This window comes from Calonectris borealis, chromosome 1, assembly GCF_964195595.1.
Source record: "Calonectris borealis chromosome 1, bCalBor7.hap1.2, whole genome shotgun sequence".
NCBI lineage: Eukaryota > Metazoa > Chordata > Aves > Procellariiformes > Procellariidae > Calonectris > Calonectris borealis.
This window is the reverse complement of record NC_134312.1, coordinates 82676542-82704484: the sequence shown is the minus strand read 5'-3', so window position 1 is coordinate 82704484 and position 27943 is coordinate 82676542. Positions and strand designations below refer to the sequence as shown.

At 38.9% G+C, this 27943-nt stretch overlaps 1 protein-coding gene across 1 annotated transcript in view; it reads right to left on the bottom strand.

The window, feature by feature from the left end:
- Window positions 1-27943, bottom strand: part of ANO2 (anoctamin 2) — a 181565-nt gene that overhangs the window by 7753 nt on the left and 145869 nt on the right. Inside the window, exons 18-24 of the mRNA XM_075162780.1 lie at window positions 27621-27732; window positions 26222-26279; window positions 25253-25353; window positions 15995-16143; window positions 4335-4487; window positions 4178-4230; window positions 2039-2220 (exon numbers count right to left, since the gene is read on the bottom strand). Coding sequence (XP_075018881.1) covers window positions 2039-2220; window positions 4178-4230; window positions 4335-4487; window positions 15995-16143; window positions 25253-25353; window positions 26222-26279; window positions 27621-27732 — 808 coding nt within the window. The remainder of the gene's footprint in view (window positions 1-2038; window positions 2221-4177; window positions 4231-4334; window positions 4488-15994; window positions 16144-25252; window positions 25354-26221; window positions 26280-27620; window positions 27733-27943) is intronic.

Genomic DNA, 27943 nt, shown 5'->3' with positions numbered 1-27943 from the left:
AAGAACTTCCATCTACCTCTTCTGAAGCTATTTGAGCAAAACATGTTATTCCCTAATAAAATCAGAATGGAAAAAACCCTTGATTTCGTGGAAGATAGGTATGTAGTCTACATTTAGAAATGTGCAGTCATTTAGAATCAAGGGGAGGTTTTTGGCTACTTCAGGAACCTAGCCAGAATATGATCCCTTAAATAATCAGTGAAAAGAAGCGAACTGTTCTGAAGGGCAATTTACAGCACCTGTTAGAAGCATAATTACAAAATTAATTTCTCTCTTTGCTTTTAAGTGGCTGCTTGTTTCTAAAGTAATTTATTTTTAGAAGGGTAAAATCAGCAAATACTTAAAATTAATTGAATGTTGTGTTTGGGTTTTTTTTTAATCAAAATGTTTGATTTCTTTGAAATATTTTCTCTCCCCAACTTTAACATGAAGACAAAGATTTTGGTAGGACAAAAAGGGGCGTCCTAACTAACTTTAATTACAAGCCTTCTATGTCATGCTGAGAGCTGCTCTTGCAGATTTATGGAAGAGACTAACAGTCATAACTTAACAGTAACCCTATAAAAAATTTCGAGCTGCCTTAGCCATCTCTATCTACTCTGTAAATACAATGTCTTTAAGAAACTCTGAATGTCAGATATGCAGAAATGTAGGGATCATTGGAACTGATAATGAAGAAATCTGTTTGTATTTTGAATACAGATTTATCAAGGACAATGAATTCAAGTGAATGGGAGGAAAGAAGAATGTTGAAGCTCTAACCAGAAAACACTACTTAATATTTACAATATCTACAATACTAGCAGTATTTTCTGCCAGTATTTGAGTATTCAATAAACCAGTACTAGTCTGATGCTAGGTGGTACATGAATGTCACTTGGAAGATTTGTCTCATCATTCTGCTCTGCTTGGTAACTGATTTTGTACCCTTGCTTTGACACTGATGCTGAGAGAATATGGTGATAGATTTCAAGAATCTCACCTTTGGCACCTTAGCCAAATTTTGATCTCAGAGTAAAACCACACAATGAAAGCATGAGAGTGAAGACCTGAGTTTGAGAAAGGAGACTGGGAAAGACAGATGAAACTAGTTTTAGAACCAGGACAGGTTCAGATGGCAAATATCAGGAGTACTAGATTCAAAAACCTTGCCATGCATCAGAAAAAGACAGCGAACATATGCATATATACTATGCATCAAAACAAAGGAGGCCAATTAAAGACCTGTGTGTAGTAAAAAACATATAAATGAAGGCTCTCCTTCCAAAGAAAATGGAAGAGCAAGTTTTGTGATGATCTCTTGCCATTGCAGAGGCTAAGCATGGTATGATTTTAAGGGAGTCCAAAAGGAAGGTGAGGCAGGCTGTTGAATATAGCACTGGCCTGAGGAGCTGAGTTTTGAACAGCCTTGGGTTGTACTGCCTTAGAACAGCTCTTTGAATTTCTGCATGTTTTTATAAAAAAGCAAGATTACTTTGAGAGCCCTGGAACCATGTTAGTGATTTCTCATGTAAACTGGAACTACTCCATAGGTATCTGATCTATGGGAGCAATGGACTAGACATTTTGGACATATTTTAAAGGAAGTCAAGTCTTGTTTCTGCAGTGTGAAAAGAAGAATCTGAAATATAAGACACGTAGATGGGGAATGGTGCAGGTTTAAAGATGGGCAGAATATATTGAAAACTGAGATCTCATCAAGCAAACACTGAACTTAATACAGAAATCCTGGTTCTAATTAGTGGGTGTCCATTTTAAAAACTCGTTGTTTTTAATGAAAGTTATGTCTTTCAAGAAAGAAAGAAAGGATGTTTTTATTTGAGCAAGTCTGCCTAAATTGTTTATTTTGCCTTTTAATGCACAGGAAAAACCCTTCTAAGAACCTTCTAACATAGTGAGAATACTCTAAGAGCTGTACTCTTAAAACCACCTTTTTAAAAGGACAAATATTATCAGTTCCCACTTGGAAAAATTTTGTCTGACAAAGGACCCAAAGAAATTACTTTGACTATGCAAACTGTCATTAGAAGTACTTTACCTGCAGAATAAAACATCCTGTGAAAACGGGGAGTTTTCTGGCTGTGTTCCAGCCTTGAGATGACTGACATTGAAGTATGAGAGCGTGTGATTGATGAAGCCATGCATGGTTCCATTTTGACTGTATGCATATTGATACATAAGGCGTGGAATGAAATCAGATGTGACAGCAATTACAAAAGCCTGAGAGACAAAAAAAAAACCAACCAAACGACAGCGTCGTGAATCTATGTCTAACGTATTTCAGATTAGATTAATTCAGTTGATAATTTTTACGTTCAAGTAAGTTTAGAATGGTGATGAAGTGGGAATTAAATGGCCAGACCTGGTACAGAACGTATACTTATATAAATGCACAGTAACCTGTTCTGTCTCTCTAGGGGAAGGTTGCAGTTAGGGAAGTGGAATATTTCTTAGAGCATAGAGTAGCAAAAGCAATTAATGTACTGTACATTTCTCCAACTCTTTCCATTCCTGGAGCCATTAGGAGATTTATCACTAGTTTTAAAAAACTACAGCAAGACATAATAGCTAGCTGGTATAATTTGGTGTATAATTTGGTGTAGTTACACAGTGTTATCTGAGATAAACCAGTTGAGTGTAAGGTAGTCATCCTCCATTTTCCCCTCTGCATCAGGATTTACATATCTGACATCGGTGGATCTCATGCTGGTATAAAACTGGTATAATTGTGAAGTTAATCAGACACAGAAGTATCTAGATCATATCAGTAAGAATTTATTAGATTCATTTAAAATTACTTTTTGCTAAATAGTTCTTCTGCATCAATATTATTCAGATGGAGAAGCAGAACGGGGCATTCGGTATTTTTTAAAATTGGGTACGCACATATTTACATTTCTGTCAACAAAAAGTAGCTAACTGATATTTTAATGGAATCCCCAGGAAATAAAAATGTTCAGAGTTTGTTTGACACAGAAAATAACCAAGGATCATAAATCTGCAAAGTGTATTCCGATAAAACTGAGAAGCTGCAGAGTTTTGCTCATCCAGCACAGATCGGTGCTGGAAACCTGAAATCTATGCCTGACAGCAAAATTATGGGTATGTGCAGGGCTGCACAGATTTCCTACCTTACATCCTGGAAAATTCCAAGCCATAAGTGAACAATGCTCCACTCAAGTCAAACAACACTGCTTCTCTGCAGGCATTATAGTTCTCCCAGTTGTAATGATAGCTTACATACTGCTACAGAGTGCTGTTGTGCTGGAAGCTATTGTACTAGATAAATTGCATAACACCTCTGCGCAAGTTTTCCCTTCAGTAGTGACAATCATCTGCCTTTCTAAAGTGCTTTGATACCTTTGATATTTTACGGTTGGACTGACTGATCTTAAAGGTCTTTTCCAACCTAAGTGATTCTATGATTCTATGATCTGTGGGTCAAAAACCCACTAGATAGTATTATGATTAAACTCCTAGGACATGAGTCTTTTTTATCTTAAAGCATACACAGGAAAATTTTACTTAGGGAATACATGTAGAACAATAAACATAACATATCTGTATTCTAGACATGCATTATGTTCATGTAATCATTCTTGTTCTATGAAAGAATGTATTTTTCCATTAAGGTTTTGTACCTTGGGTGTGTGTAACACAACTCAAAAAAAAAGAGCTACTCTTACAGAAATACTCACTTTGTGGGAGAAATAATGTTTAGGGATATAACCATACCCGTATATATCAGAAAAAATGTTAATGCTATCTAGCTAAGGACTTTCTGTTCCTAGAATCTAGGATGTTATATTTACATCCTTTTTTATTCATACCAACAGTTATAATAACAGAGTAACAGAAAAAGGCATGGGTATGAATGAGAAGTAGATCTTTGTCAATTATCTGGGGTTGCCTGCTTACATCCCCTTCATTGGTTGTTCTTATACGAATTAGTCTTCCTGCCCTACGTAACACAAGGATAGAGAGAATGAGATGAGTGAATGGTCATCTCATTTGTAATTAAATCATGTTTTACACTTCCACAAGAATGAGCTGGATAATTTAGACTTTATTGTATTTTATAGCAATTGAGCAAATTAGACTTCACTTTTAAATCATGTTGGAGGGACAATTAAGCTCCCAAGATCATGGTTAGAAACTGGTGTAACCAAATACTTACATTAATGATAACTGAAAGCTTTCCAATACCACTCAAAATGTTATACCAAATTCCTGTAAGTGAAAACCAGAATTTATTAATGAATTCACTATCATTTTTCTTCTTCCTTATTCAATTTTTGGTGTTATTTTTACTGTAATGTTTTTTCATTACTTACCTATATCTTTTGCTCTTGCTGTGTCTGGCCTCCTCAGTTCAGTAACAAATTTTTTTGCATCAAGCCGAACTTCTATGATGTTGTTCAGAAGAGCAAAGAGAGGTGCCAGAGGGAAGGAGGCAACAAAGAGTGTGACAAAGCCGAACTGGATAACTGGAAGAGAAATATGTAATGCTTTTTGATATCTTCTGAAGGGAGCTGGTCAATGCAGATGATAGCAAATCGTTGATGAGCTTTGTGTGTTGCAAAACCCATAAAAGTCTACTTCGCAATGTGGTCCCAGTAATAAATATCACAAAGCAAGGCTTTGAAGGAGAGAAAGTTTTGTCACGATGCTTTATCAATGTTTCTAATAATGCTTCTAGTCTGTAGCACAAGCACAAGCCAAAGTAAATAATAAATTTAATAAAGGACAAAGGGTTTGGGGTGTATTCTTCTGCATTTATACATAATTAATTGATTAAGACTGTGCTGTTCTTCCCTGTCCTTTTGCCTGTAAGGAAAATGATACACAAGCAAGCAAGAGGAGAAAATCTACAAGGTGTCACTGTTTCTTCCCAGCTTCCCTTGGAAAACTCGGTGGCAATCTGTCAAGAGCATGAACAGAATAAGTGTCTTTGTTGGATGCATGAGCCTGTGGTGTCATATAGCATTTTCATCCCTCCTTATGTCACTGATATCCTCCAAAGTTAGAAATCTTCCTCTTTAAGTCCTAGCAAAGGAGAATGCTATTGTCACTTTTTTTTTTGCTGGATTTGCAATTTAAGTAAAGTAGTTTGGTAGAAAGAAAGCACTAGTCCACTGGTCCTCAAGAACAAGTAGTAGTGCAGTGAAGCACAGACTTCCTGAGTTCTCCATACTTGCTTGTGTAACAGATACACAACTAATAAGCCTGGCTTCTTCCACAGGGGAAAAAAAACATCCAACCAACCAATCAACCAAAGAGAACCCTCTCACTTTGAAGTGGATGGCACATTTTGTATCATCTTGTTCCCAGTATTAGACTACTAGCATCACAGAGTTCCGCTCAGCACCCATAGTATAATGATATAAACAAAAAGACTACATTGTTTTCTGAGTGAATTATGCCTCTTCTCTAGGGCATAGGGTGACCTGTCTTTATGCAAACAAATTATCTTCTAAGCAGCTAAGGAACCAATGTCACCCAGCAAAAGCACAATGCTGACAGACTGTGTTTTTCTGACAACTCTCAGTGCTCTAGAGATGCTTGGAATAATGTAGTAGAAAATCAAGTCCCTCCAAGCAAGCTGTTTCAGTTTTTGGGTGGGCAGAGTATCCTTAATTCCCCCTTCTTTCAGGGGCACTTCAGGATCTACCTCATCTGGGTAAATCTCATTTGGATACAATTGGAATCTGAAAAGGGCTGACTTTTTTTTTTTCCCCTCCAAGGTACTGAGGAATTAACAAATTGCCTAAAAGTCTGCATCTTCCATGGAAGGGAGGAGGCATCAGTGGTGAATGTTACTCATGAGACTGGATCATTTCCTTGTAAAAATGCTACATCATTTTAAAGTAATACTTCAGGGAAGTGAGAGACATTTATTACCCCAGAAAACTAATGAAGAGTAGAAGAAGAGGAAGGAGACCGAAAAGCATGCTGCCCAAATGCAAAGGCAGTAATTCCAATAAGATTAAACTAGTAAATCTAACTTTGACTTACACTTCAGAATTAAATAGGTAGTAGTATAGAAAAAAGGTTGGTGTGTATAAGGCCCTATTTATTGTGGCTTCTTTTTTGGCAAATCCCTGTATAAGTTCTCTCTCCTCTATGGGAGGAATTTGTTGCACTTTTTGTGAAAATCAGCGGTTTACGTATCACAAATTTTTACTTTAAAATCATTTCCTTAGGCACTGTTGTCACAACCTAGAACTAACTGATGAAACAGCTTTCTCCAGGATCCTCTCTTGCATGCATCTTTTTTTGTGTGCAGATTGCAAGTCTTCTAACTGACATTCCTGCTTTTCTCTTCTCAGTGACAATATATTTGCACAATAAAGTATTATGTCTGTATTATATATACGGCCTTTTTATTTTCATTTTCATTGTTTTGCTTTGAGATAAAGAGTATATCCTAACATACACTAAGATGGAGCTTTTTCAAAGCATACAAACATCGTATCCTTGAAATCATACTTTCCTGAATATTTTATGTTCAGAGTCAGGAAAAAGAATTAACAAGGAAATAAAAACAGATGTTAGAGTAATGTCCCAAAAAACTGTGAAATGCTTAGAAAAATATATAGCGCCAAAATATGCCTTATTTGGTTTTAAGTGAATTTAGCAGCAATAATGCTGGAAGGATTCTGTTTTTTTTTTAAAAAAAAAGACATGTTTGCAATGCTTTAAATATAAACCACACACACGCATTTGCTTTGATGTTGTTTGCAGCTCCTTTTATTCATTGCCTGGGAAAATGCAGTTTAATTTTTTTTCAAGTTCATGAAAGAATGGTCAAGGTATGCAAAGGACTTCTGGACAATTGTGTAAATATATCTTCATAGAAAACTTTGTGCCAGAAGTGTTTGTGTGGCCATCTTGAAATCTCTTCAATCCTCTAGCCTCCTTTTTATGAAAGTGTAAATGATGAAAAAAGCAGGCAAAAAAACCCAAAAACAAAACCAAGCGTGCCATAATTTAGATGGTCTTGTGTAGTAAACTAGCAAACAATCACTCAAAACAAGCAGTTTGTGAAGAGCCTCAGTAACTTAAAGGTACTTGTTTAGTTCGGTCAGTATTTGTACAAACAAATACGTCAACAAAGCTGCATGGATTAAAAAGAGAAGAATCCCTGCCGTACAGTTCAGGTCCCAGAAGCAATCTAGTCGCAGCATCCTGGAGTTCTGTGGACGCCTGTCCAGTCACGGTGGAAACATTTACAATACTTTCAGGGCACTCACAAAGACTGTTCCATGAAGGACAGCTGACGCTGAGACATCCTATTTTTGGCTGGAGGACATGATGGCAACCCTGGAATACCCTTTTTACGTTCATGCTTATGCCACAAGGTTTCCAAATAAAGCTCTTCTAGTGGTCACATACAACTCTCTGATCCCACACAGGAGCTACCTGACTTGAGTGATTATTCTCCTCTGCTTTGAGACAAAAGGCTAAAGAGACCTGTGCCAGGAGTTGGACCTCTGGACATCCAGCCTCTTTCATAGCTTTCCTACTTGCCTGGTAGGTCAGCCTGGAGACATGAACATCACCTAGCGTCATGGCACAAGCTACTTAACAAAATGATTGAATGCTGTGTATAAGGGGAAGTCAAGGACATGGGAAATAACGCCTTCTCCTGGGGTATCAAAGCAGGAGGCTAGATGTTCTGTCAGTGACACAGACTCTATTTCTGATGAGCGAAAAAACCCAAACCACATATTATTGGTGGCCAGGACAAGTCACCTTTACTGTCTGACTTACGCAGGAAAGAGGGAAAGGCCTCCGAACCAGCCCATGAGATTCTCAACACCTGATGCCACACCTGCAACATCTCATCCAGGCTTAGGCTGGCTGGGCCCTGAGACAAAAACTGTAAAAGACAAACAGCATCAAGAGCAGTCTTTCAGACCACAGCGTTTCTCAGAAGTCCACTTTTCACAGAAGCTGTTCCTCTGTGCACAGGGCCTGAACAGAACCCAAACCCAATGAAGACAGACAGAGCACATGCTGTCCCTCTAACTCTGGCCTCCAAAATTACGATTAAGAGCACAGATCGAGGCTTTTAAATTATGGATCTGGAGAGTGCTGTCTAGTGTTCTTGTGTAAGGGATACAGAATCAGGTCCCAGCATAAAACCTTGCAAAGTGAATATCACTCAGGTTCTACCAAATTTACACACTGACTAGTGTGAGTAACCCTAGTATCTCTTACATCAAAACGTAACCTGAGAGAAGGTAATTGTTTATGATTCTGTTGCTTTTTTTCTTACTTCTGTATCAATAATATCTGCCATAGGATCATGTGTTACTGGATGTAAACAATGGAAGAGTCACTCTTGCACTAAGCGACTTTCCAAGTCCTAAAAAGAAACGTTCCAATATGCAGCCAAGCCTGGCTGAGAAAATAAGGAAAAGGTATAATTTACTACTCTTTGGTAATAAATGTATGCAACAAGCCTACACACAACAGGCTCAGTTGGTATTTTCAAATCCATCCTCATTATAGAGATTATAGAAAAATGCAGGTTTCTCTTCAATGATTCTTTTTTTTTTTTTTCTTTTGCTGCCTCACACATTGCCTTTTTGATGGATTTTCCTGCTTTAGGGGAAATTCTTCCAAACCTCTAAGATTAATCCTTATGGTAGTCGGTAGCTACAGACATTGGATCTGATCATTTGCTTCTCAAAATTCAAAAGGGAGTTTTGCCATTGATTTTTAACAGAAGTTGGATATTGAAACCCTTTATTATTATTTCTCTTTGAGAAAAAATGTTTTCAATTAATTGCCACACGAATCTTGGACTCTTAGAGGGGTTAGAGAAGGGAAGATCGAATGAAATAAGAATCTGAAAGTCATTGCTGATGTCAGTTTCTTCTCAAGAAAACAGTGGCATAAATTTCACACATTCACATGCATCATTTAGCTGGTTTTGGAGCTGATTTTAGAAAGTTTGTTTCATTAGCAATATTTATTGCTACTCTAAACATCAATTTCTTGCCAACTCCTGTCACTGCAGGCTAGTTACCCATGTTGGAAACTTGCTACCAGCTGGATGAGGAAATTGCTATACATGCTACCTACTTTGGGAATGGATATGGTCTGGTATATTGGGCTGGGTCAAAAGTCATTGCACAATTTTAGAAACAGAAAGTACTAATGACAAATTTGACACATGTTAAAAATGACAATTTATGTTTCAGGATTCCTTGAGCAAAATTTTCTGATCACTCAGGAACATTAAGAGTGTCTCTGCTTAAGAGTCTGTCTGCTAAGAAATACAAATATGTATCAGTTAATAATATCAAAACAAACAGTCATCAGAAATTTCACTGGTGCAAATCAAAACTATGTGCTGACATGCTATTGACTGACAAGGCCTGTTCAAGAATGAAATTCAGCACAGTCTGCTGACTGAAATCAGATTCAGAGTTCAGCCCATTGAAGAAATGACCCACAAAAGCTTTCCCCAAAGGAAAACTTAGAGTTTATTTGCCATAGTGAAGTGTTGGCCTCTTCCTTCCACATTACTAGTATCTGTAAAATGCCACTGAAGACAATGGAAGTCTGCCTGACTTGTAGACTTCGGGTTTTATGCTCTTATGTTTTTCTTTTTTTTTAGATTTATATATGGCTTTTACCTTAAAACTAAATGCCTTGGTCTTGATGCTTGCTCTATGTTACATCAAAGTCATGTACTTGATTTTGCTGGACCTGCTCCTAGTTTGATGTTCCACTTTCATAACTAATAATGGTTGAAATACAACTTTGTGCAAGAGTCAGAATCCATGAAACCATCATTACTACCATCGGCTGCCCTGAATTTGCTCTAATGTCTTGCTTCCACGCTGCAGCTACCTACTCTCTGCCAATCATTCAGAACTATTGCAGCACAATTCTTCAAGAAAACTCGCATTACAGTTTATGAATAGGAGATTTTATCTATGAAAAGTATATAAATTTTTGCCTTGTATTTCCCAACTCTGTCCTACCTACCTATTTCATTATCTTTTTAAAGCCTCAGTTTGAGAAAATCCTTGAGTCTTTATTTAGGGCCAGGAAACATCCTAGCATCACAAGTTCTTACCCCAAAGCCTCAATATATCATCTTTCCTGTCTAAAAGGGCAAAATGACAAGTAGTCTTACTTCTCTGGGTATGTCTTCCTGGGGCAGAGAGAGCTTTCCGCGAATTAATGGGTTTGTGAATGGGGAGGAGGCATGTGAAGTCAACAGACCAGCGGAAAGTATCGTTTCCCCTTCCCACGACATCTAGTCCAAATGATGAGAAAGCTTCCTACAGCCCCTCAGCTACAAGGCTTCAAGCTTCCTGGTATAATAAATCAGAATAAAAGGCCATTCCAAAATTGAAGTGGGATAGTTATCATCAAAAACTCCTTTGCCTGTGGCATATCGTACTGGAAAACACATCCTGACATTGGTCCAAACACTATCCCTCAGACAAGTGGTGCCTCACCAGGGCTAATCTGCTTCATAAGGGAATACAAAGAGAATATATGATTTGCCTCATCGTGAGAGGGTCAGACTCCAGGTTTCCTTCAGAAAGGGCACATGTCAACCCTTTTGATAGAAATTAGTAGAAGAAACTCTGCATAGGTACAAAAGGCAAGGACTGCCTGTGATTAGGGTACAGCCTAGCGAATGGCAGACCTGAAGTCGAGAATCTCAGCTTGGTCAGAGGCTTTCTGCGTGGTGTTAGAGTAGGAGCATCCTGGCAGGACAAACCTGAATGTAGTGAATATTCACACATGGATACATAATCTCTCCATGCCTGTCTCTGCATGAAACGCCATCATTGTCTGGACGGAGGAACCCAAAGGCTACAGTAAGCCCAGTCTACATTTTTTTATTCAGCTGCTTCATTCTTGGTTGAGCAGATGATAGCCACTGATACCAGTGGGAGCTTGCCTGAGTAAATCAGTGTGAAAATTAAGAACTAAGTTCTGAAACAGCAGTCAGATTTCTCTCTTCTCCTTAATATCATACATCTTCTTACATCCCAGTCATTCTGCCTTTTTAAGCAATTCAGGGAAAAAAAAAAGCTTCCTCTGTACTTGCTGCATTGCTTCCCTTCCCTCCCCCTCTCAAATCAAATTTAGAAAAACAGGTAAATAAGCTGTGGAACTGCCTCTTGCCTCGCCATTCCAGCTTGATGCCCTTCACAAGAATCCCAGCTGACAGGTTCAGTGCTGAGCCGCACAAAGTGCTTCCTCTCGGCGTGGGTGGTCTGAGTCACTCTGCAGTGAATCTGACAGCTGAGTGCAGTGATATGGACCCGGGGCAACCAGCAGGCTGGGGAGGTGCAGCTTGGGTTTCACTTGCTGTGCATTTGTTTTGAATCCCACGGGCAGGGCATAGCTCCCTGTGGCACACTACAAGGCTCAGTGAGCTATTCTCTTCACTTGAGAAGCTAATTCTCCTGTTGTAAACAAATGTTTAGATTAGTAACTCATCCATTCATTTGCAGGGCATCTATCTAATTATCCCTGAATGGCTGCAGGATGAGGCACTCAACATTGTCTATCATTTAGGCACAAGGAACTAATCTAAAATACAGGCTTAGTGTCCAGTGATTTATAACATCAGTAGCTTAGACCCTGATACTACAAGTCACTTGAACAAGGCAGATCTTTGCATCTAAGTGGTGTCCTCATCAATGAATCAAGGCTGATCTCCTACACAAACATCTCGAATCAGGATGATGGCATCATCACAGATGCTATGGGAGTTTGCCACAGGTAATGGAGAGTGGAAAGAGCTTCCTCCCACACCTGGATGCTTTGCATTAGGTCCAACTACAATTAGGAGAAAGCACTGGTACATAATGTTTGGAAAGTGGGATTCTAGTTCATAACACGCTCAAGACTCCATCCTGCTTCTGTATCAGCCAGCCACACTTCTTGGTTATCACAGAGCGTACTCAGCAGTCTCTGGCCCATTATAACTGGGAAGAAGTCTGGTTCCTCCTTACCCTGCCCGTGGCTTTCGCTGTAATTAGCTATTCATGCTGCAACTGATTTCGTGCTTTAGCTCCCAGAATGAATAAGATCAACTACCACAGATGTGCAAGGACAAGAAATTAAATATTTATAAACAGTTGTATTTGTTCTGTTTGTTTATTACCAATAACTAAAGGTCCTTATCCTTAGAGAGAACTAGCTAACAAGGAAATTTTGCATGTTAAAGTGCAGACATTTCTGAGCTATGCCTGAACATAAAAACATATGAAAATATTTACAAGGGGAAATGTTTATATTTTTTAACTCAAAAATTGCGAAGAAGTTTGCTTAAAGTTTTCAGGAGGAAAAATCATCTTGGGCTGAAGTAATGCATGGAAAAAATTGATCCTAAAGGAGAATTTTTCAACAAAATATCATAATGTGCAGAAGGGGATAAGGTAGTAGAGGCTGCAACACACAGCCAGATCCTAAGATGAGTTGAAACAATTGAGAGGGAGATGATGGTACGTGAGGGTTTCTTTTTCTCAACTTAATGGCACTACAGAGGGCAAGATTCAGATCCACAAACATATCCATAAAAGAGATCCCCAAATCTGCCATTATATAAAGTACCTCATGTACACGTACATATTTATATATTTACATAAATCCACCACTATATAAAATCCCATATATGCATTTATAAATATAGTATATATTATATCTATAAATCAATATAGCTCTTTCTATAGATATATATATATACACCACACATGGTATTCACCTTTTTTGTCACAAAATGCATTCTCTCTCAAATGTTTTGAGAATAGTGGCTTGTTAAAACAGGAGTTGTCACATACAATATTTAACAGACGTCTGGTTTTAGATAACATGCCCATTGACAAGCTGTGGTTCTCACCTGAATACTTTTATGCCCTAAAGCTTGGGTTTGCCTAAATTATTTCTCTTCTTCCTCCTCCCCTACCCATACCATTCCCCCTTTCTCCTCCCCTGCCTCTCCAGGGTCTACTCATGAGGCAGCTACAGGGCTGAGGCTGAAGGGTACGCTCCAATTTTGGTTTGCATCTGGTGTGAAGAGCCTGGCCTCTTACTTACTCCCTAGCATCCCTGTGCTGCTTCCTCTCAGGTTCATTTCCCTGAGGACAGCTGAAGTTGGATTGTGTCCCAGGGCTGCAAGACTGAGTTATCTGGCGATTATTTGCATCTCTGTCCTCCTGGGTTCTGTTGAGTCATGGAGATACTCCTTGGAGTTTATAACAAACACACTTTAGAATGAGAAAGAAGGCATGTATATATTTCACTTTGGAATTCTCTATCAGATGCTTGATATTTGTCCTTGGCTAATTCATCTGTAGTGCACCTCTTTATCCCAGTGTTTGACCTGCTCCTGCTGGAGCAGTTGATAAGTGGATGCATGGAGATGAACGTGATCAAACGATCTCAGTGAAAGCTGAACGGAGGCAACAGAGGATTCCCTACAAAGCAGAATTACACCAAAAATGCCTAGTTGTTGGGTTTGCTCTCTGTATCCATTTATACAGGCCAGATGCTGTACTCAGAATTTCAAACATAATTTCATAAGTATCAGCACAACTTTGGGTAATGGAGTTACATTTTCTCTTGAGTAAAGTGCAATCAAGATTCACCAGACTTCCAACTTATAACTACTGAGGACAATGGCACAGTGCTAAACATGTTAAAATGAAAATAAATTACTAATGATATTTTATTTGAACAAACTCAGTTCTTTAAAGTTTCTTTCTTGACTCTTGACTTCCAGATAACAGAAAACACTCTAATGATACGTCTTAAATGACTTACAGTGGACACACTGACCTCAGATCCTAAATCAGAGAGTCTTTTAATGATACGCAAATGATGGATCAAGTCACTAAGATGTCAGCAATCCACACTTGCAGATAATAAAGAGCGCATACAGTTCCACTCTGACAGACATTGCATCTTGAGAGAGGTATTTCTGTGAAGCAGCAGATCCAGATTCTGGATCCCACCTAGTGGAAATCAGGAACTGCTGTCTCCCTGATGGTGTGGTTACTAAATATATAATTGATGGCATCTTGCTACTTCAAGAAAGAATTGCTCCCAGTTCCATCTGGGTTTCCACCAACATACTTATCTCCTTTAATGTGGAAAAGCAAACTGTGGAGCAACCTTGAAAAAGTACTGATCTTTGCCATAGCTTAGCAGCAATTTAAGTAATTGCGAAAAACAGCAAGCACATATATACACGATAGACGATATATACATTGTGGGCACCAGCTTTACAAAATTAGAATACTATTGACTTTAATGGATTTTCTCCTACTTTACACAGGTTTGAAAGATGACCAAATGTCCAGCAGTGCATGCCACTAGTGACGTCAGTCACTGCAGAAGGGTGACACATGCAGAGGAAGTATGCACATGCTATTTAAAAAACTAGAGAATATACTGGTTAAAGAACTGTTATGAAAGGTGGGAGAGTTAGAAATAATTCCCAAGTGTGCCCTAGATTTCCTTAGAAAGTGTGGCCAACTCAATACCTGCATGCCACATCTCTCCATGAGTGTGAATGATAATTCTCCATTCCACTGTCTCTTTCAGCTGACCAAGAAGCTCTTATAGGCTGAAGGTTCTCTCCTGTTGTATATGTGTGTGGATTTTAATTCAAGCATAGCTGGGAATGCTGTGTACATGATTCAACACCATGTAACATTCAGTCATGAACTAAGTCATCTAAAAAGATATTCTTACAGATTTCTGTTGTAAAGGGTAACTTACTTCTATGAGAAAATATATATTTATATTTTGGAATCTACATATTTTTACTACGTTTGAAACATTAATGAGAGATTTTAATTTTGTAAGGAGTTACACCAGATGGTTGTGCTGCCATTGAGAAGGACCTCAATAAACTGGAGGAATGGTCCAAGAGGAATCTCACAAAGTTCAGCAAAGGAAAACGCAAAGTCTTGCACCTGGGGAGGAATAACCCCAAGCACCAGTGGATGCTAGGAACCGACTAGCTAGGAAGCAACTTTGCAAAAAAGGGCCTAGGCATCCTCGTGGACAGCATGTTGAACATGAAACAGCAATGTACCATAGCTACAAAGAAAGCCAAGAGCCTTCCAGGGTGCATTCGGAAGAGCATTACCAGCAGGTCAAGAGAGGGGATCCTTCCCCTCTACTCAGCACTACTGTGACCACATCTGGAGTGCTCTTTCCAGTTCTATGCTCCCCAGTACAAGACAGACATGGATATACTGCAGTGAATCCAGTGGAGAGCCACTAAGATGATTAAGGGATTGGAGGACTTGACGTACAAGGAGAAGCTGAGAGAGCTGGGACTATTGTACCACAGGAAGAGAAGGCTCAGGGGGATCTTACCAATGTGTTCAAATACCTCTTGGGTGGATTAAAGAAGACAGAGCTAGACTCTTCTCAAGGGTGCCCAGTGACAGGACAAGAAGCAATGGGCACAAATTGAAATATAGGAAATGCAATTTAAACATTAAAAAAAAAATTTTTACTGTAAGGGTGATCAAATACTGGAACAGGTTGCACAGAGAGGTTGTAGAGTCTCCATCCCTAGAAATATTCAAAACCCAACTGGACAACTGGACAAGTCCCTGAGCAACCTGCTCTAGCTTACCCTGCTTTGAGCAGGGGGTTGGACTAGATGATCTCCAGAGGTCCCTTCCAACCTTACCCATTCTGTGATTCTGTGGCTGTATGGTTTCTATGCACTGTTCTCAGCTGGGAACATTGGACTCCCACAGTGTAAGTATTAACAGACACTAGGACTCATCTTTGTTGCTATGCTGGTAATGCAGTAGTCTCATAGCCCTGCTGTCTTGCATGTAATTTCTGCAAAGCTACAAGTGTTCTGGGTTTTTTCCCCCTTTATCATGCCAAGTAATGACATACAGACATATGATATACGGTGATCGGTCCTATGTAAAACTATGGTTATTGCAGAAAGGGAAAGGGAATTCAGAAAACTTACTCATTTCCATGTATTCTGGAGTCAGTCCAGTGAAAGGTTCCAAGATGTAGTCAAGATCCCATTGCTGAGGGTCCTTTGATTGGTTGGTGTCCACTTCCTTTGGCTCAGTTCTTTCATCCTTCAGCTTCCTGAAGAGCTTCTTCAGCTTCCTGAGGAACAAAAGTTCAGACTGAACCAACTCTTTTTTTTTTTTCCCTACAAGATTTGCCCCAAGTCTTTGCTCAGCAACACAAAATGTACATCACATTACTTTGGTGCCCCACAGGCTTAGTTTACACATCCTCTGAAGTTCTGATGCTGCTTATTGCCAGATGACAGGCTGCTGGGGGCAGCAGTTCCTGTGTTCCTGTGTCAAGAGGAAAGTTACAACAGCATAACACTGTTAAAATGGAATTGAACCCGGTACTTTTTAATAGCTGTTTCTCTCTAGATACGTGTTGAATGGACATCTTCCTGAAGCTCAAGCACCTTGGATCTAAGTAATATTAGTGATAAGTAATATTCTCAAAAACAACACACTGGGCAGCTCTCCCTCAAGAAAGAAAGAAAGAAACAAACAAAATACCAGAAGGTTATGTGATGCCTTCACACCACATATCTAGCACAGGTGCACTTTTCCCTCACCATGAAACTTGGGAACTTCCAATGTAGTACACTTTTAAGGTCAAAATGACCTGACATATTGCCAGCCAAAGAGGGTGTAAGAATGTACTGATTCCTAAACCTGGTGGACTTACGAACATTTTAGCAGAAAAACTGCCTGTTGTTCAAAGCAAAAGGAAATGAGCACCTCTGCTAATAAATCTGCAGCACCAAAGAAAGAAGTGTCTCCAAGATACTAGAATAATAGAATCATAGAATCATAGAACCATTAAGGTTGGAAAAGACCTCTAAGATCATCGAGTCCAACCGTCAACCCAACACCACCATGCCCACTACACCATGTCCCTAAGCACCTCATCTACACGTCTTTTAAATACTTCCAGGGATGGTGACTCCACCACTTCCCTGGGCAGCCTGTTCCAAGGCCTGACCACTCTTTCAGTAAAGAAATTTCTCGTAATGTCCAATCTAAACCTCCCTTGGTGCAACTTGAGGCCGTTTCTTCTCGACCTATCGCTAGTTATTTGGGAGAAGAGACCAACACCCACCTCGCTACAACCTCCTTTCAGGTAGTTGTAGAGGGCGATGAGGTCTCCCCTCAACCTCCTCTTCTCCAGGCTAAACAACCCCAGTTCCCTCAGCCGCTCCTCATAAGCCTTGTGCTCCAGACCCTTCATCAGCCTCGTTGCCCTTCTCTGGACACACTCCAGCACCTCAATGTCCTTCTTGTATTGAGGGGCCCAAAACTGAACACAGTATGATATATACTGATAGGTCCAAAGACATTTAGGACTCTAAAAATGAATATTATTGACTTAAGCCAGCCCTGTGACCACCAGAAAACACCTGCAGCTCTTCAAGTTCCAGTGCTCTCTTCTCACAAGCACATATACCTGAGTTTATCCAAATAGACAAGAAAAGATGCTGCTTGTGGAACCTTAAAGGGGAAGCACTCCTTTTTTAACCAAAATGATGTAACAACTAATAAAAATAATAAAATACGTACATATGAAATGTTAACTATAAGCAATGTCTTAATTTTACTAATGGTCTTTCGTCCCGGGGAAACACAGTTCTCTTGCTTCTACCTAACGTGCAAATAGGGTTCAAACTAATGGAGAGAATAAGATTCATGAGAGAGTTTCAGCGAGGGCAGTAGAATTTGGTCTCAGAGAGGTGTATCACTCCTGACATGCACAAACAGAAATCCTACCTTAGTTGCTCTGGATTCAGTAACAAATTATTGCTAGAAAAGTGTAACTTGGGATATATGCAGTAACAGCCTCTTCAGTACTCCACAATGCAACCCATACTGGAACTCACCAGGGAAGAACTGGAACTCACTGGAACTTCTCTGCAAGTTTATTCTTAAGCCACTAGAAACTACAGAATTCTATAACTACTAACATCAAAATTGAAACATTTAATGAATTATTTGGACCTCAGTAGGAATAGTAGTATCAATCACTGTCCCACTGAGATGGGGATACAAATTTCACTCCCTGACAAATACATGAATTTCATAAGTAGTGTAATCCCAGAGTAAAATTCATCCATCTCTAAAAGAAGAGTAAAGTATTCCCAATGCCCCCCACAGATGACATTTTAAATGCATGCGCATCAATAACTTCATGCTATTTTACACATTGAGAAATTCCCGTGGAAAAATGCAATAGAATGAGATATTTCTTCAAAATCAAGGAAGTGAAATATACTTGAATTAGCATAAAACATCAAGATTTATATTTATTGTATGTCTTCATTTTGCAGACGAAATTTATCTTTCACAAATATGCACAACATTATTTTATAGTTCTTCACATATGTGCCATATGAGTGAAAATCCAGATTAATTCCAGTGATGTTTTCCCAGTAGTGTAAGCAGGGCTCTCCCACAAACTTTTCCCCCACAGCTTGCTATAAATCCTTTGAACTAGAGGTGTGTGGCCTGGAGACAGGAGCATATGGGGAAATGGTAGGGGTTTTCATTTGTACCTCCAGTTAAGCAGAACCACTTTCTCAGACCCTAACTTAAGTAGCAGGGCAAGGCTAGCTGGCGAACACACTAAAGGCTTTGCTGGGTAAGTTTATTGCTTTGTTCCTGAATATACACTGGGCCACACAGGAACACTGTGTCACCACATAGCACAAGGCTCTATAACAGCCTGGAAATGACCACAGTGGCTGCAGAATTTCTACACCGACCGGTGTTTACAGGACCCATTCAATTTCACCACCAGTACGGAGGAAATGGGGATTGGCAGACACTCTTAAAACAGATCTAGACTGCATCAGGCCCTGTCAATCCAGGATCACAAAGCTGCAAAAGTCAGCAGATCAACTCCAGCTTTTGTTCTAGGTGCAGCTAAGATGTAGCTCATAAGTCTGATGGTAACATCCTCAGTACCTTGGCAATACCCAGTTATACTGGAGCTAACCAAATACTTCAGGTACTCAGAACATTCAGTTTACACAGTTTTAGTAAAAAGGGTGGGGACACTTAAAATACTTCACAAGAAAGAATTAGATGGATCCTTACAAAGACATTTAGCTCCTACATCATGCAAACTCAGCCATTTCAAGACACTAAAATTTCCTTTCCCCCCCCTCTGCTTTTATGGCAATCAAGGGAACTTGTCTGTGACAGAGGTGATGTAGTATTCAGAGGGTAGGAGGCTGGGGGCAGGATTTAAAACAATCAAAGAATTCCCAGGATGCTCTTCCAGCATATCCCAATTAATTTCCTAATGTGAAGGACTCTCAGAGGGCAGTGAACAATAAGTTCAAGAGAGTGCTGATTTCTATTCCAATAAAATGGTATGAGCTATAACTGTCCCTCACATTTCTTCGGGCAGATGAGATTGAAGAGCATCTTGCTGTCACTGTGCAGCAGTTGAGATAAAATTTGGGTGTGTTTAGATGTGAAGTCTGTACATGTGTCATCTAATCCTCTGGTTACAGCACCACGGAGTCGAGTTATGGAGTTTAATGCATACACATAACTCCCCTGAGAACCCAGTAACTAAAACAATAGTTGTTGTTTTTAATGTTTATTTGGGAATACACTAAATCCAGGGCTCAGTTACTCAGAATAATTTTTAATTTTTCATCTGGCTATCTATAAGCCCAGCATGAGGAGTGGTACCTTTAACCATTTTGAGTTAAGCTTTGAAGAGTGTTCTTATTTTTATTTTTATGTAATTTTTAAAGGATCACTAACTGAAAGCAAGCCAAACTAATTCTTTCAAATTTTCCATTAAAAATGTACCTTTGTGTCATATCCAAGCATGTGAAGTTTCAGACCAAACAGAAATGTGTCAGAAAGTTAAAGGAACAGAGAACAGGGTTTTGCACAGTGTTATTCTCCAGCTACATAGCAGTAGGGCAATGAAAATGAGTTTTGCAGAACTCTATAGCTGCACATATGATTGTGTTATTAAAACTGAGTAAGCTTTTTAAATGCACTTGTGTGAAACCTGTTTTTTAATTACTTAGATCAACATTTTTAAACGAAGTTGACAGACAATGATAATCAAGAGCTATTTTAGCTTCTGATTTCTGCATGCCAGGCAGTCCCACCAGTGAGAAAGAGATAGGTTTGCCCATTCAGGATGAGTCTCTGAGAAACTTTGTGCTGGAGAGGCACATGCAGCAAAGTTTCAGGACCCCACTAGTAGCCATGAATCTGGACAAACAGAGAAATCTGTAGAACTGTAGAATAGCCATCATTTCTGGTCCTTTTGCCAGTGAATATCAAAAAGCAAGATACATTCTTGAGGAGACTGAATAGCATGAAGGAAGAATGAATGTAGGATCAGGGAGAAAGAAAATGAAGAACAGGTTTTTCTCAGAAGGCTGTGTCTAGGTCAGTTAAAAATGATGCTGCAATTTCTCACGAGGGATTGGCACCGAACTGCTGTGTTAGATAAGAGGTGGGAAATATGGTTTAATTATGCTCTTTGTAATTCCTAATATAACCAACAAGCATCCCATTATGCAAGGTAATTAGCATCTGAAGAAAGCAAAAAATCATACAGGAAAATGCCCCACCCCTGAAGAACCCACAAGATTTTGAGAAAAAAGATGAGGAAAAGGAGAGAGAAATCAAAATCAAGTGATCCTGGCCGGGCTGCAAGCACATGGTGCACTTAAATGAATCCTCCTTTTAAAAAACCAGACAGATGATTCAACAGTTGCTCTATTCATACAGTAGCAGGAAAAGGAGTAGCAGGATTTGGGGGATCTAGGATAAGACATGAAGGTGACTTGGGAAAAATGAGAAATTTGTGGAGTGAGACAGAGTGGAACGTCTGGAGGCTGGAGAGGCAGGGCAGCTGGGAGGCAGGTTGAAATAGGACAGATGCAGGAAAATTATTTTGTTGGCACAAGTCTTTGTGTCTTCGGTGGCTGTGCAGTCCTCATGATGTATCTCCACCAGAGCTTGCCAGAAAGATTGGAACTGAGGATCAGTTTACCAATTTCTCAAGACTCTCAGTTAACAAATGCCTTTGGGTACTGCAGAGGCAGATCACCTGTGACGGTCACCAATAACTGGATTTTAAGTATCCAAGGCAATACTTGCTATAACAGAGATGCAAATGGAGACTCTACATGAAAAGACAGAAACCCCTCTAGAATCCAGCTGCCAGGGATTAATGATTATTTATATCAGGTGGTTTTTAAGGCTATCTTTCCAGTTGATGCTCTTTCCTTTGTAGCATGATAGAAAAGGGCTCAAGGAGAAAAGACTGTTAGGTTGATGTAGCTGGAGCACTTGCGTCTAGAGAAAAGGAAGTGCAGTGACTCACTCTTGTGTCCTTGCCTCTAATTTTGTTTGTTGTTTTGGGGAAGGACCACTGAACGTCCAGGCTTTTCTTCAGTCATATTCCTACAGTCTGTTCACATAAAGAGAGACCTTCTCATATTCACGGGTAGGGGGTACAAGAAGGAGGCAAGGGGAGAACAAAAAGACTTTAATCTCTCATCCTGTTCCACAAATTTATGGTATAGTCACGCTTTCTTGACACACTCAGACCTCATGGATTCTACAGGAGTTTCAGTTTTGTTTGGGATTTATTGATTTCTCAAACAGAAGAAAACAACAACCAAAAACAGGAAAGAAAAAAGAAAGCAAAAAAACCACCCCATTAATTAAGAATAATTTATTAAATGTGAAAAGCAACAAAAACGATAATAGCTATGAAAGGATGTCTTTAAATTGATTTTATTAACTCGTGGTATTCTCAGCCAGCATAGTTAAGTACATTTTCAAGTAAGTGATGGAAACTGATGTTGGATAAAAAGATCAAAATCATGGCCCCACTAAAGTCAATGGGATTTTGCCATTGACTTCAATAGGGCCAAGATTTCACCCTAAGGGTTTATCACCAAGGTCAAAGAGTAATAAAATAACCACGTGGATTTTTTTCAGTAAGTTCAGAAAAACAGAGCTGAAGAAAAAGAGACTTAAAGGAACTCTAGGTTAAAGCTCTCAAGCCCTGCAGCCTTTTAGGGTCAATTCCTGTAGCAACAGTGAAAGAATTACAGTACGTAACACATTTGAGTGAACTGTGGCATATTTACATCTGTTAAATTTGTGAATTCCATTCCCACAGAACACGCATTTCAATTCAAGAAGGCTTAGTTTTCCATAATTCAGCTGTTGTTGCATTTACCTAGCTGTTTTGATATTCTTGGGTGCAGAAATTGAAAAAGAAATCACAGAAAGGTTTAGAAGACCAGCAAGTCACATCTGTCATAGCTGTGCAGCAGTTTCTCCAGAAACGTTGAAGGAAAAAGCAAGGATGTGTCCCAATGACCCCAAACAATGCAAGGCTGCCCTCTGAAGTTTAACCCCGTAACTCTTCAGCCAGCACTGCGGATAAGCCAGAATGAAGACATTGAATGATGGTTCCCAATTGCAGCAACATTTGGGGGGCTAGAGACATAATGGATGGCTGTTGTTTATAAACTCAGTCTATCATCTACTTACTAGTATTTTTTGAGGGAAAGAGACAGCAAATGGGAATAAGGCTTTGTAATCTTCTGCAAAGCAATTAAAATGCCTTGGGTTTTATGGTGAATGAAATCAAAAGGTTTTCTGAAAATAATCCTGAAATCCCAAGACTTCAATAAGGAAGAAAATTCTTTTGACCTGGGTCATCATATAATTTAACAGAGATACACTTCCATGTTACAGACATATAAAGGGCAGTTCCAGATTATGAAGAACAAATGACCGTTTACGATAGTCCCTTCTGCCTCTCCATATGGGTAAGGTTGATTGCGGCACTTGTACTCTGCCCTCAGCGAAAATACAGGGAGCCAATGGAAGAATCCATGTTATTCACTCTGACTTTCATTCCCTCCAAAGAGGCACAAGGCAAGAGGAAAAAAAAATGCAGCTGCTGAAACTGGAGATAGAAAAGATTAATCTATCTTTCTCCCACAGGAGGACTGTTCATCACAGTGCATAGCCTGTGCAAAAGTAGACACCGGAAAATAGAACAAGGGCCCGATGAAGACAGAGATATCCTGGGAAGGAAAATAAAAAACTTGTTGGTAGAAAAAGGATGATCTAACAGAGGAGATGAGCTGACTGTAAGAGATTACCAAGGAGAACAGGTAGCAGAACAGAGAGAATAGGATACAGTAGGAAGCCAGACGAGAAGGCTAGAGGGCAGAGAGTGAGGGTATGTTTATCTATACATCTGTCACATCTGCGAACAACAGCATGTATAGACATAGTAGATTACGTGTGAGACACAGACATGCCAAAACTACTACTTGTGCAACACATACATGTTTGGAAACCCTTTTGGTCTGGATTTATATGTGTCCATTCCTATGCACAGCCCTCTGAAAATCCGATTGATCGGTACCCAAAGCGTGTCTGTGTGCCTGTGTATGTGGTGTAGATGAGGTAGAATAGAGTACCATTAAGGATCTAGTCCAAACCTGTAGAGTGGTCCATGCAGAAATAGAAGGCTAACTCTGATTTAATTAACTTAAGTGTTCAGTAAAGCACTGTGCTTCTCCTGGTGCAAACAGGTCTGGTGAGAAGGGCCGAGCCCTACAGATATACACGTAATTTTTTTGAGAATGCAGACAAGCAGAGGAAAGCCAGATGTGCTTATTTCAGGATGACAAGATAGCATTGTGACTGAAATGAGGTATTTCTCTGGGAAGGAGAGGATGAAAGTATGTTTGTTTTTAAACAGTTATTCAGTTTTAAAAATTGAGGCCACCATAGGTTGTTGGCAGAAGGGTGGGGGAGCAGAAATGAGGGAGAAAAATGGGATGAAATTGTCACATTCTTGCACCAAAAGTTGTAGTGAGGGAATTGAGAAATAATTTGACAGGAATTTTCTGTTTGGACTGGATCAGCCTCTGCTTTCATGAGTCAAAAATAATAAATACAGTATTTCTAACATCATAAAATCCCCATTAAAAAAGTCCAGTAGCAGTAAGTTTTTGGAAGACGGAAAAAAGTCACATCAGGTTTACACTGAGAAAGCTTTAAACCTTCAACATGTCAGACATTTTGGGAATGATTTACCACCCTTTTCTCAAAATAAACTGTAAACTCAATGAGATGTAGACAGAAAACAGGCCTCCCTATTGAACTTTGACACAAGAATAATGAAACCATCCATAACCCACATGTGATTTGTTTGAGAATTTTTTTTTTCTCTCTATTTAAATTACTTCCCCCCAAAAAAAGTTCTTGCTAGGAAAAGGGAGAAAAAGGGCTCATTTTAAAAATATTTCATAATCTTCTAAGCATCACTCATCTTGGTTTCTAGTTAGCATCTTCAAGACCTTCCTTAGGGATGTGATCCAAAAGCTACTGACACCAGAGTTGAAAGATTCTGACTAACTTCAGTGGAGTTGAGGCTTGCATCTAAGCCAGACCCTTCATCTAATACATTTCACAGACCCCTGCCACCAAGGATGACTCAGTTAACAGAAACAAGAGCAAACCTCCCAAGAGGCAGGAGCAGGACATTCTCAGTGGATTCTCAGTGCCTGAAGATCCCCTTGACACTGGAGACAGACCAAGAGAGACTTCTTGCTGTATTTGGAGCAGAGGTTGGAGACACGGTGCACTAAGCATCCTGAGGCAGACAGCCACTGAGCAGCATGTCAGCTTCTCTCCCATACTCTAGTTCCTGCATCATACTGACATACAGGCCCCTTAGAAATGTGTGGACTTCATCTGTAAACCCATAATAGTCATAGATCAAATAATACATTTTAACATCTTTTATGAGCTATTGCTTTTCTACACGCCATCTCTCCTCCACTTTATACTAATTTGTATTCAATACTACTGCCATGAAAGCTTCTCTAAAACTTCCCAAGAGATCTATCTTACCTTGCCTGTTTTCCCAGGTTTCTAAAATTAATTTAGATCAATTATTTGATATATTCAATCACTTTCTTTAAGCCATTTACTGCAGATATAGCCAATTATTCAACATAAAATACAGCCAGATCATTTCATCACAACCAAAAATGTGATTTATCGTCACATTCAATTAGAACCCACTGAAGGCAGCGGCAAAAGTCCCATTCAGTTGAATAAGGATCAAGCCTTTAATTTACTGTGTCCTAGGAATAACGCATAGTAATGGAGAAGGCTGGGATACATACGGGATTCCAATTTCAAACAGATTGTTTTGAATCAGTTGTTTTCCAAGCATAATGATGCTCAGCTGAATACAGAGTTCCATCAAACAGCCCCCTGGAGCACACTGTAATTAAACAAAACCGTAGAGTGTTAAGGGAGTAAGAGAATTAATTTAAAATCACCCACTTGGGAGAGCTACCGATATCTATATGTGCCCATCGCCCCTGCCACCAATTTGCACAGGAGCACAGAGCTCGTCGATCATTGCCATTGTATGCTTAACAAGGTTTTTCATCTCCACTCATAAAACTGTATTATGGAAAATATGCAGAGCTCTGAAATAACTTACTGTGCCCTGGGGCTACTATATTTCCTTTTAAAATATTTACTATATAATCAATGTAATAAACATAATGCAATATCACCAATACTCTTCCAAACTAATGTCTCCCAAGGGGGAAGAAAGTCTTCAATCTTGCAAAGACTTATGCGTAAGCTTTATTGTAAAACCTTGAGTAAGTCTATCGATTTTCAAGGGAATACCCGCAGCAGTTAAAAGGAATTTTGAAAAAAAAAAAAAACTGTTTACAGGTTTAGCACAAAATGGCTATAGCTTTTTAGGCTATTAAAGTTGCTAGACTTCTAGTGATCTACAGAATGAGAAGCCAGATTCAAGTTCCAGCTCTGCCGTAGGTTTCCGAAGGGCCTCAGTCAAATTGTGTAATGTTTGCTCCTTAGTGCCCAGCTGTAAAGCATAGAAATGGTGAAGCTTCACCTAAGAAAGACCGTGAAGTACTCAAAACTGCAGAAGGAAAGAAAATACAGGTTCCTCAGATGGAAAATTTGGGGTTTGTCTATTTATGTTGAAGATTTAACATCTTGTTTTAACAGGTTTCCTATTTTTCCCTTATTGTCTACACTCCACTGAAATACACTGTACGCATATCTCTTTTTGTTAAGGATTTTTTAGTTTGAATTTCATATGTACTTACCTCTTCCATTCGATAACCGTCAAACACATATACATAATGACCAGGACGGCCAACAAATCTGAAAGCAATAACAAGATATGAAATAATATAAAAATATGAAAAAAGTTAACTTTAACATCATAACTGTTCATTCATATTAGCTAAAATATTTCAAAACTAGCTACTTCAACATGAATTTTAAAAGACTCAACATCTATTCAAATTCAAATATTTGAAATTATTTCAAAGTAGTAGGCCTCTACAAATGTTTTTCTACTACATCTTGATGAAATAATTTTGATAAAATATTTTTCTGTGCTAAAAAATAATAATAATCTCTCTCTTGATTAGAGATCACAAACAAAAGTGGGAACACATATCCTAACTCGCATTCTCTTGCATCTGAGTAATGCCCTGAATGGAGTTATTTACATATCTATACACAGTCAAGGCTCTTCTGACTACATGGGGAGAAACAGTGAGATTGACTTTATTATAACCATAAAACACACAAAAAATTGTTAAAAAAGAAAGAAATTGGTGATATTTTCCATTGATGTCTTACAATATTTACAACTGCTGGTAAAATGTTTCTTAAAATTTATTCTTAAATCAATGATGCTGAATAGGATTAGTGAAGAGTATAGATTAACAAACTTTACAGCCCCGCAAAGGAACAGAAAAATGGTATGAAACAGAATGCAGAGGATGTTTTAAACATTTTTGCCAAAGTTTGAGCAAACAATCATTTTAAGCTTCCCATTCAAAAGCATGTGTTATATGTGGATAACTGGGTCCCAAAAGACAATGATCTTGAACCCATAGGAAGTCACACTTATTTAGCAGGACAGCTGAATTAGCTTTTTGGTCAATCAGTTCATTTGCCAAAACATGCAACTTCCAGTTGACTATAACTACTTCTTAATTTAACTTGATACGGGTGAATAGTGCAAAACACTGAAAAAGTAATAGATAAATTAGTTCCATAATTTTAAATGAAACAGGAAAATCTTTCTTTGCTAAATGATGCTTCAAGAAAAATTTGTTAAAATGTGGAAAGTGAAGACCTGTAAGCACTACCATTCATTCATAAATGCAACACCCTTTTTTAACTAAAAGGAATTCTTTTCTGAGGTGTGGATTATTCTTATTTTAGAAAGAAAACTAAAATGGTTGCATTTCAGAACAATGCTCTACTTAGAAGAGAGATAGGACAGTACTCACCATGCCCTGACATTCAAAAGCAAGCTTTAGACAACTCTGTTTACGATATTTTTTCATAGCTGGTGAAGGTGGCCAGTCTGAGAGTTAGGTAGCCCTTTGTGCCCATTTTTAAATGCAGATCCACTAAGATAGACATATATATACATATAAATACCTATATACATAAATATCTATATGTAAAGGACATTTATCCTACCTTCCTTTAAAAAAGGCAACATAAAAAATTGGTGCATAAGAATTCACAAACTTCAGTAGGAATGCCTTCAAAATCAGTCTTTCCTCAAAAGTTTTCTCTGTTTTTGGTACCTCTGGGGGTGGAGGAGGGAAGCAAACCGGAGAAATCAATTAGTAAATATGTAAACATCTCTGATATCCCCAAATACAAAACCAAACTGCAAACTTTGAGCTCACACTGTTTTTCCTTTTGTACTTTTAATTTGTACCAATACACACTAGCTCTGTCACTGTCTCCTGATTTCCAGAGAGTCTTTCCAAACTTCCAGATGGAAATTGAAGATT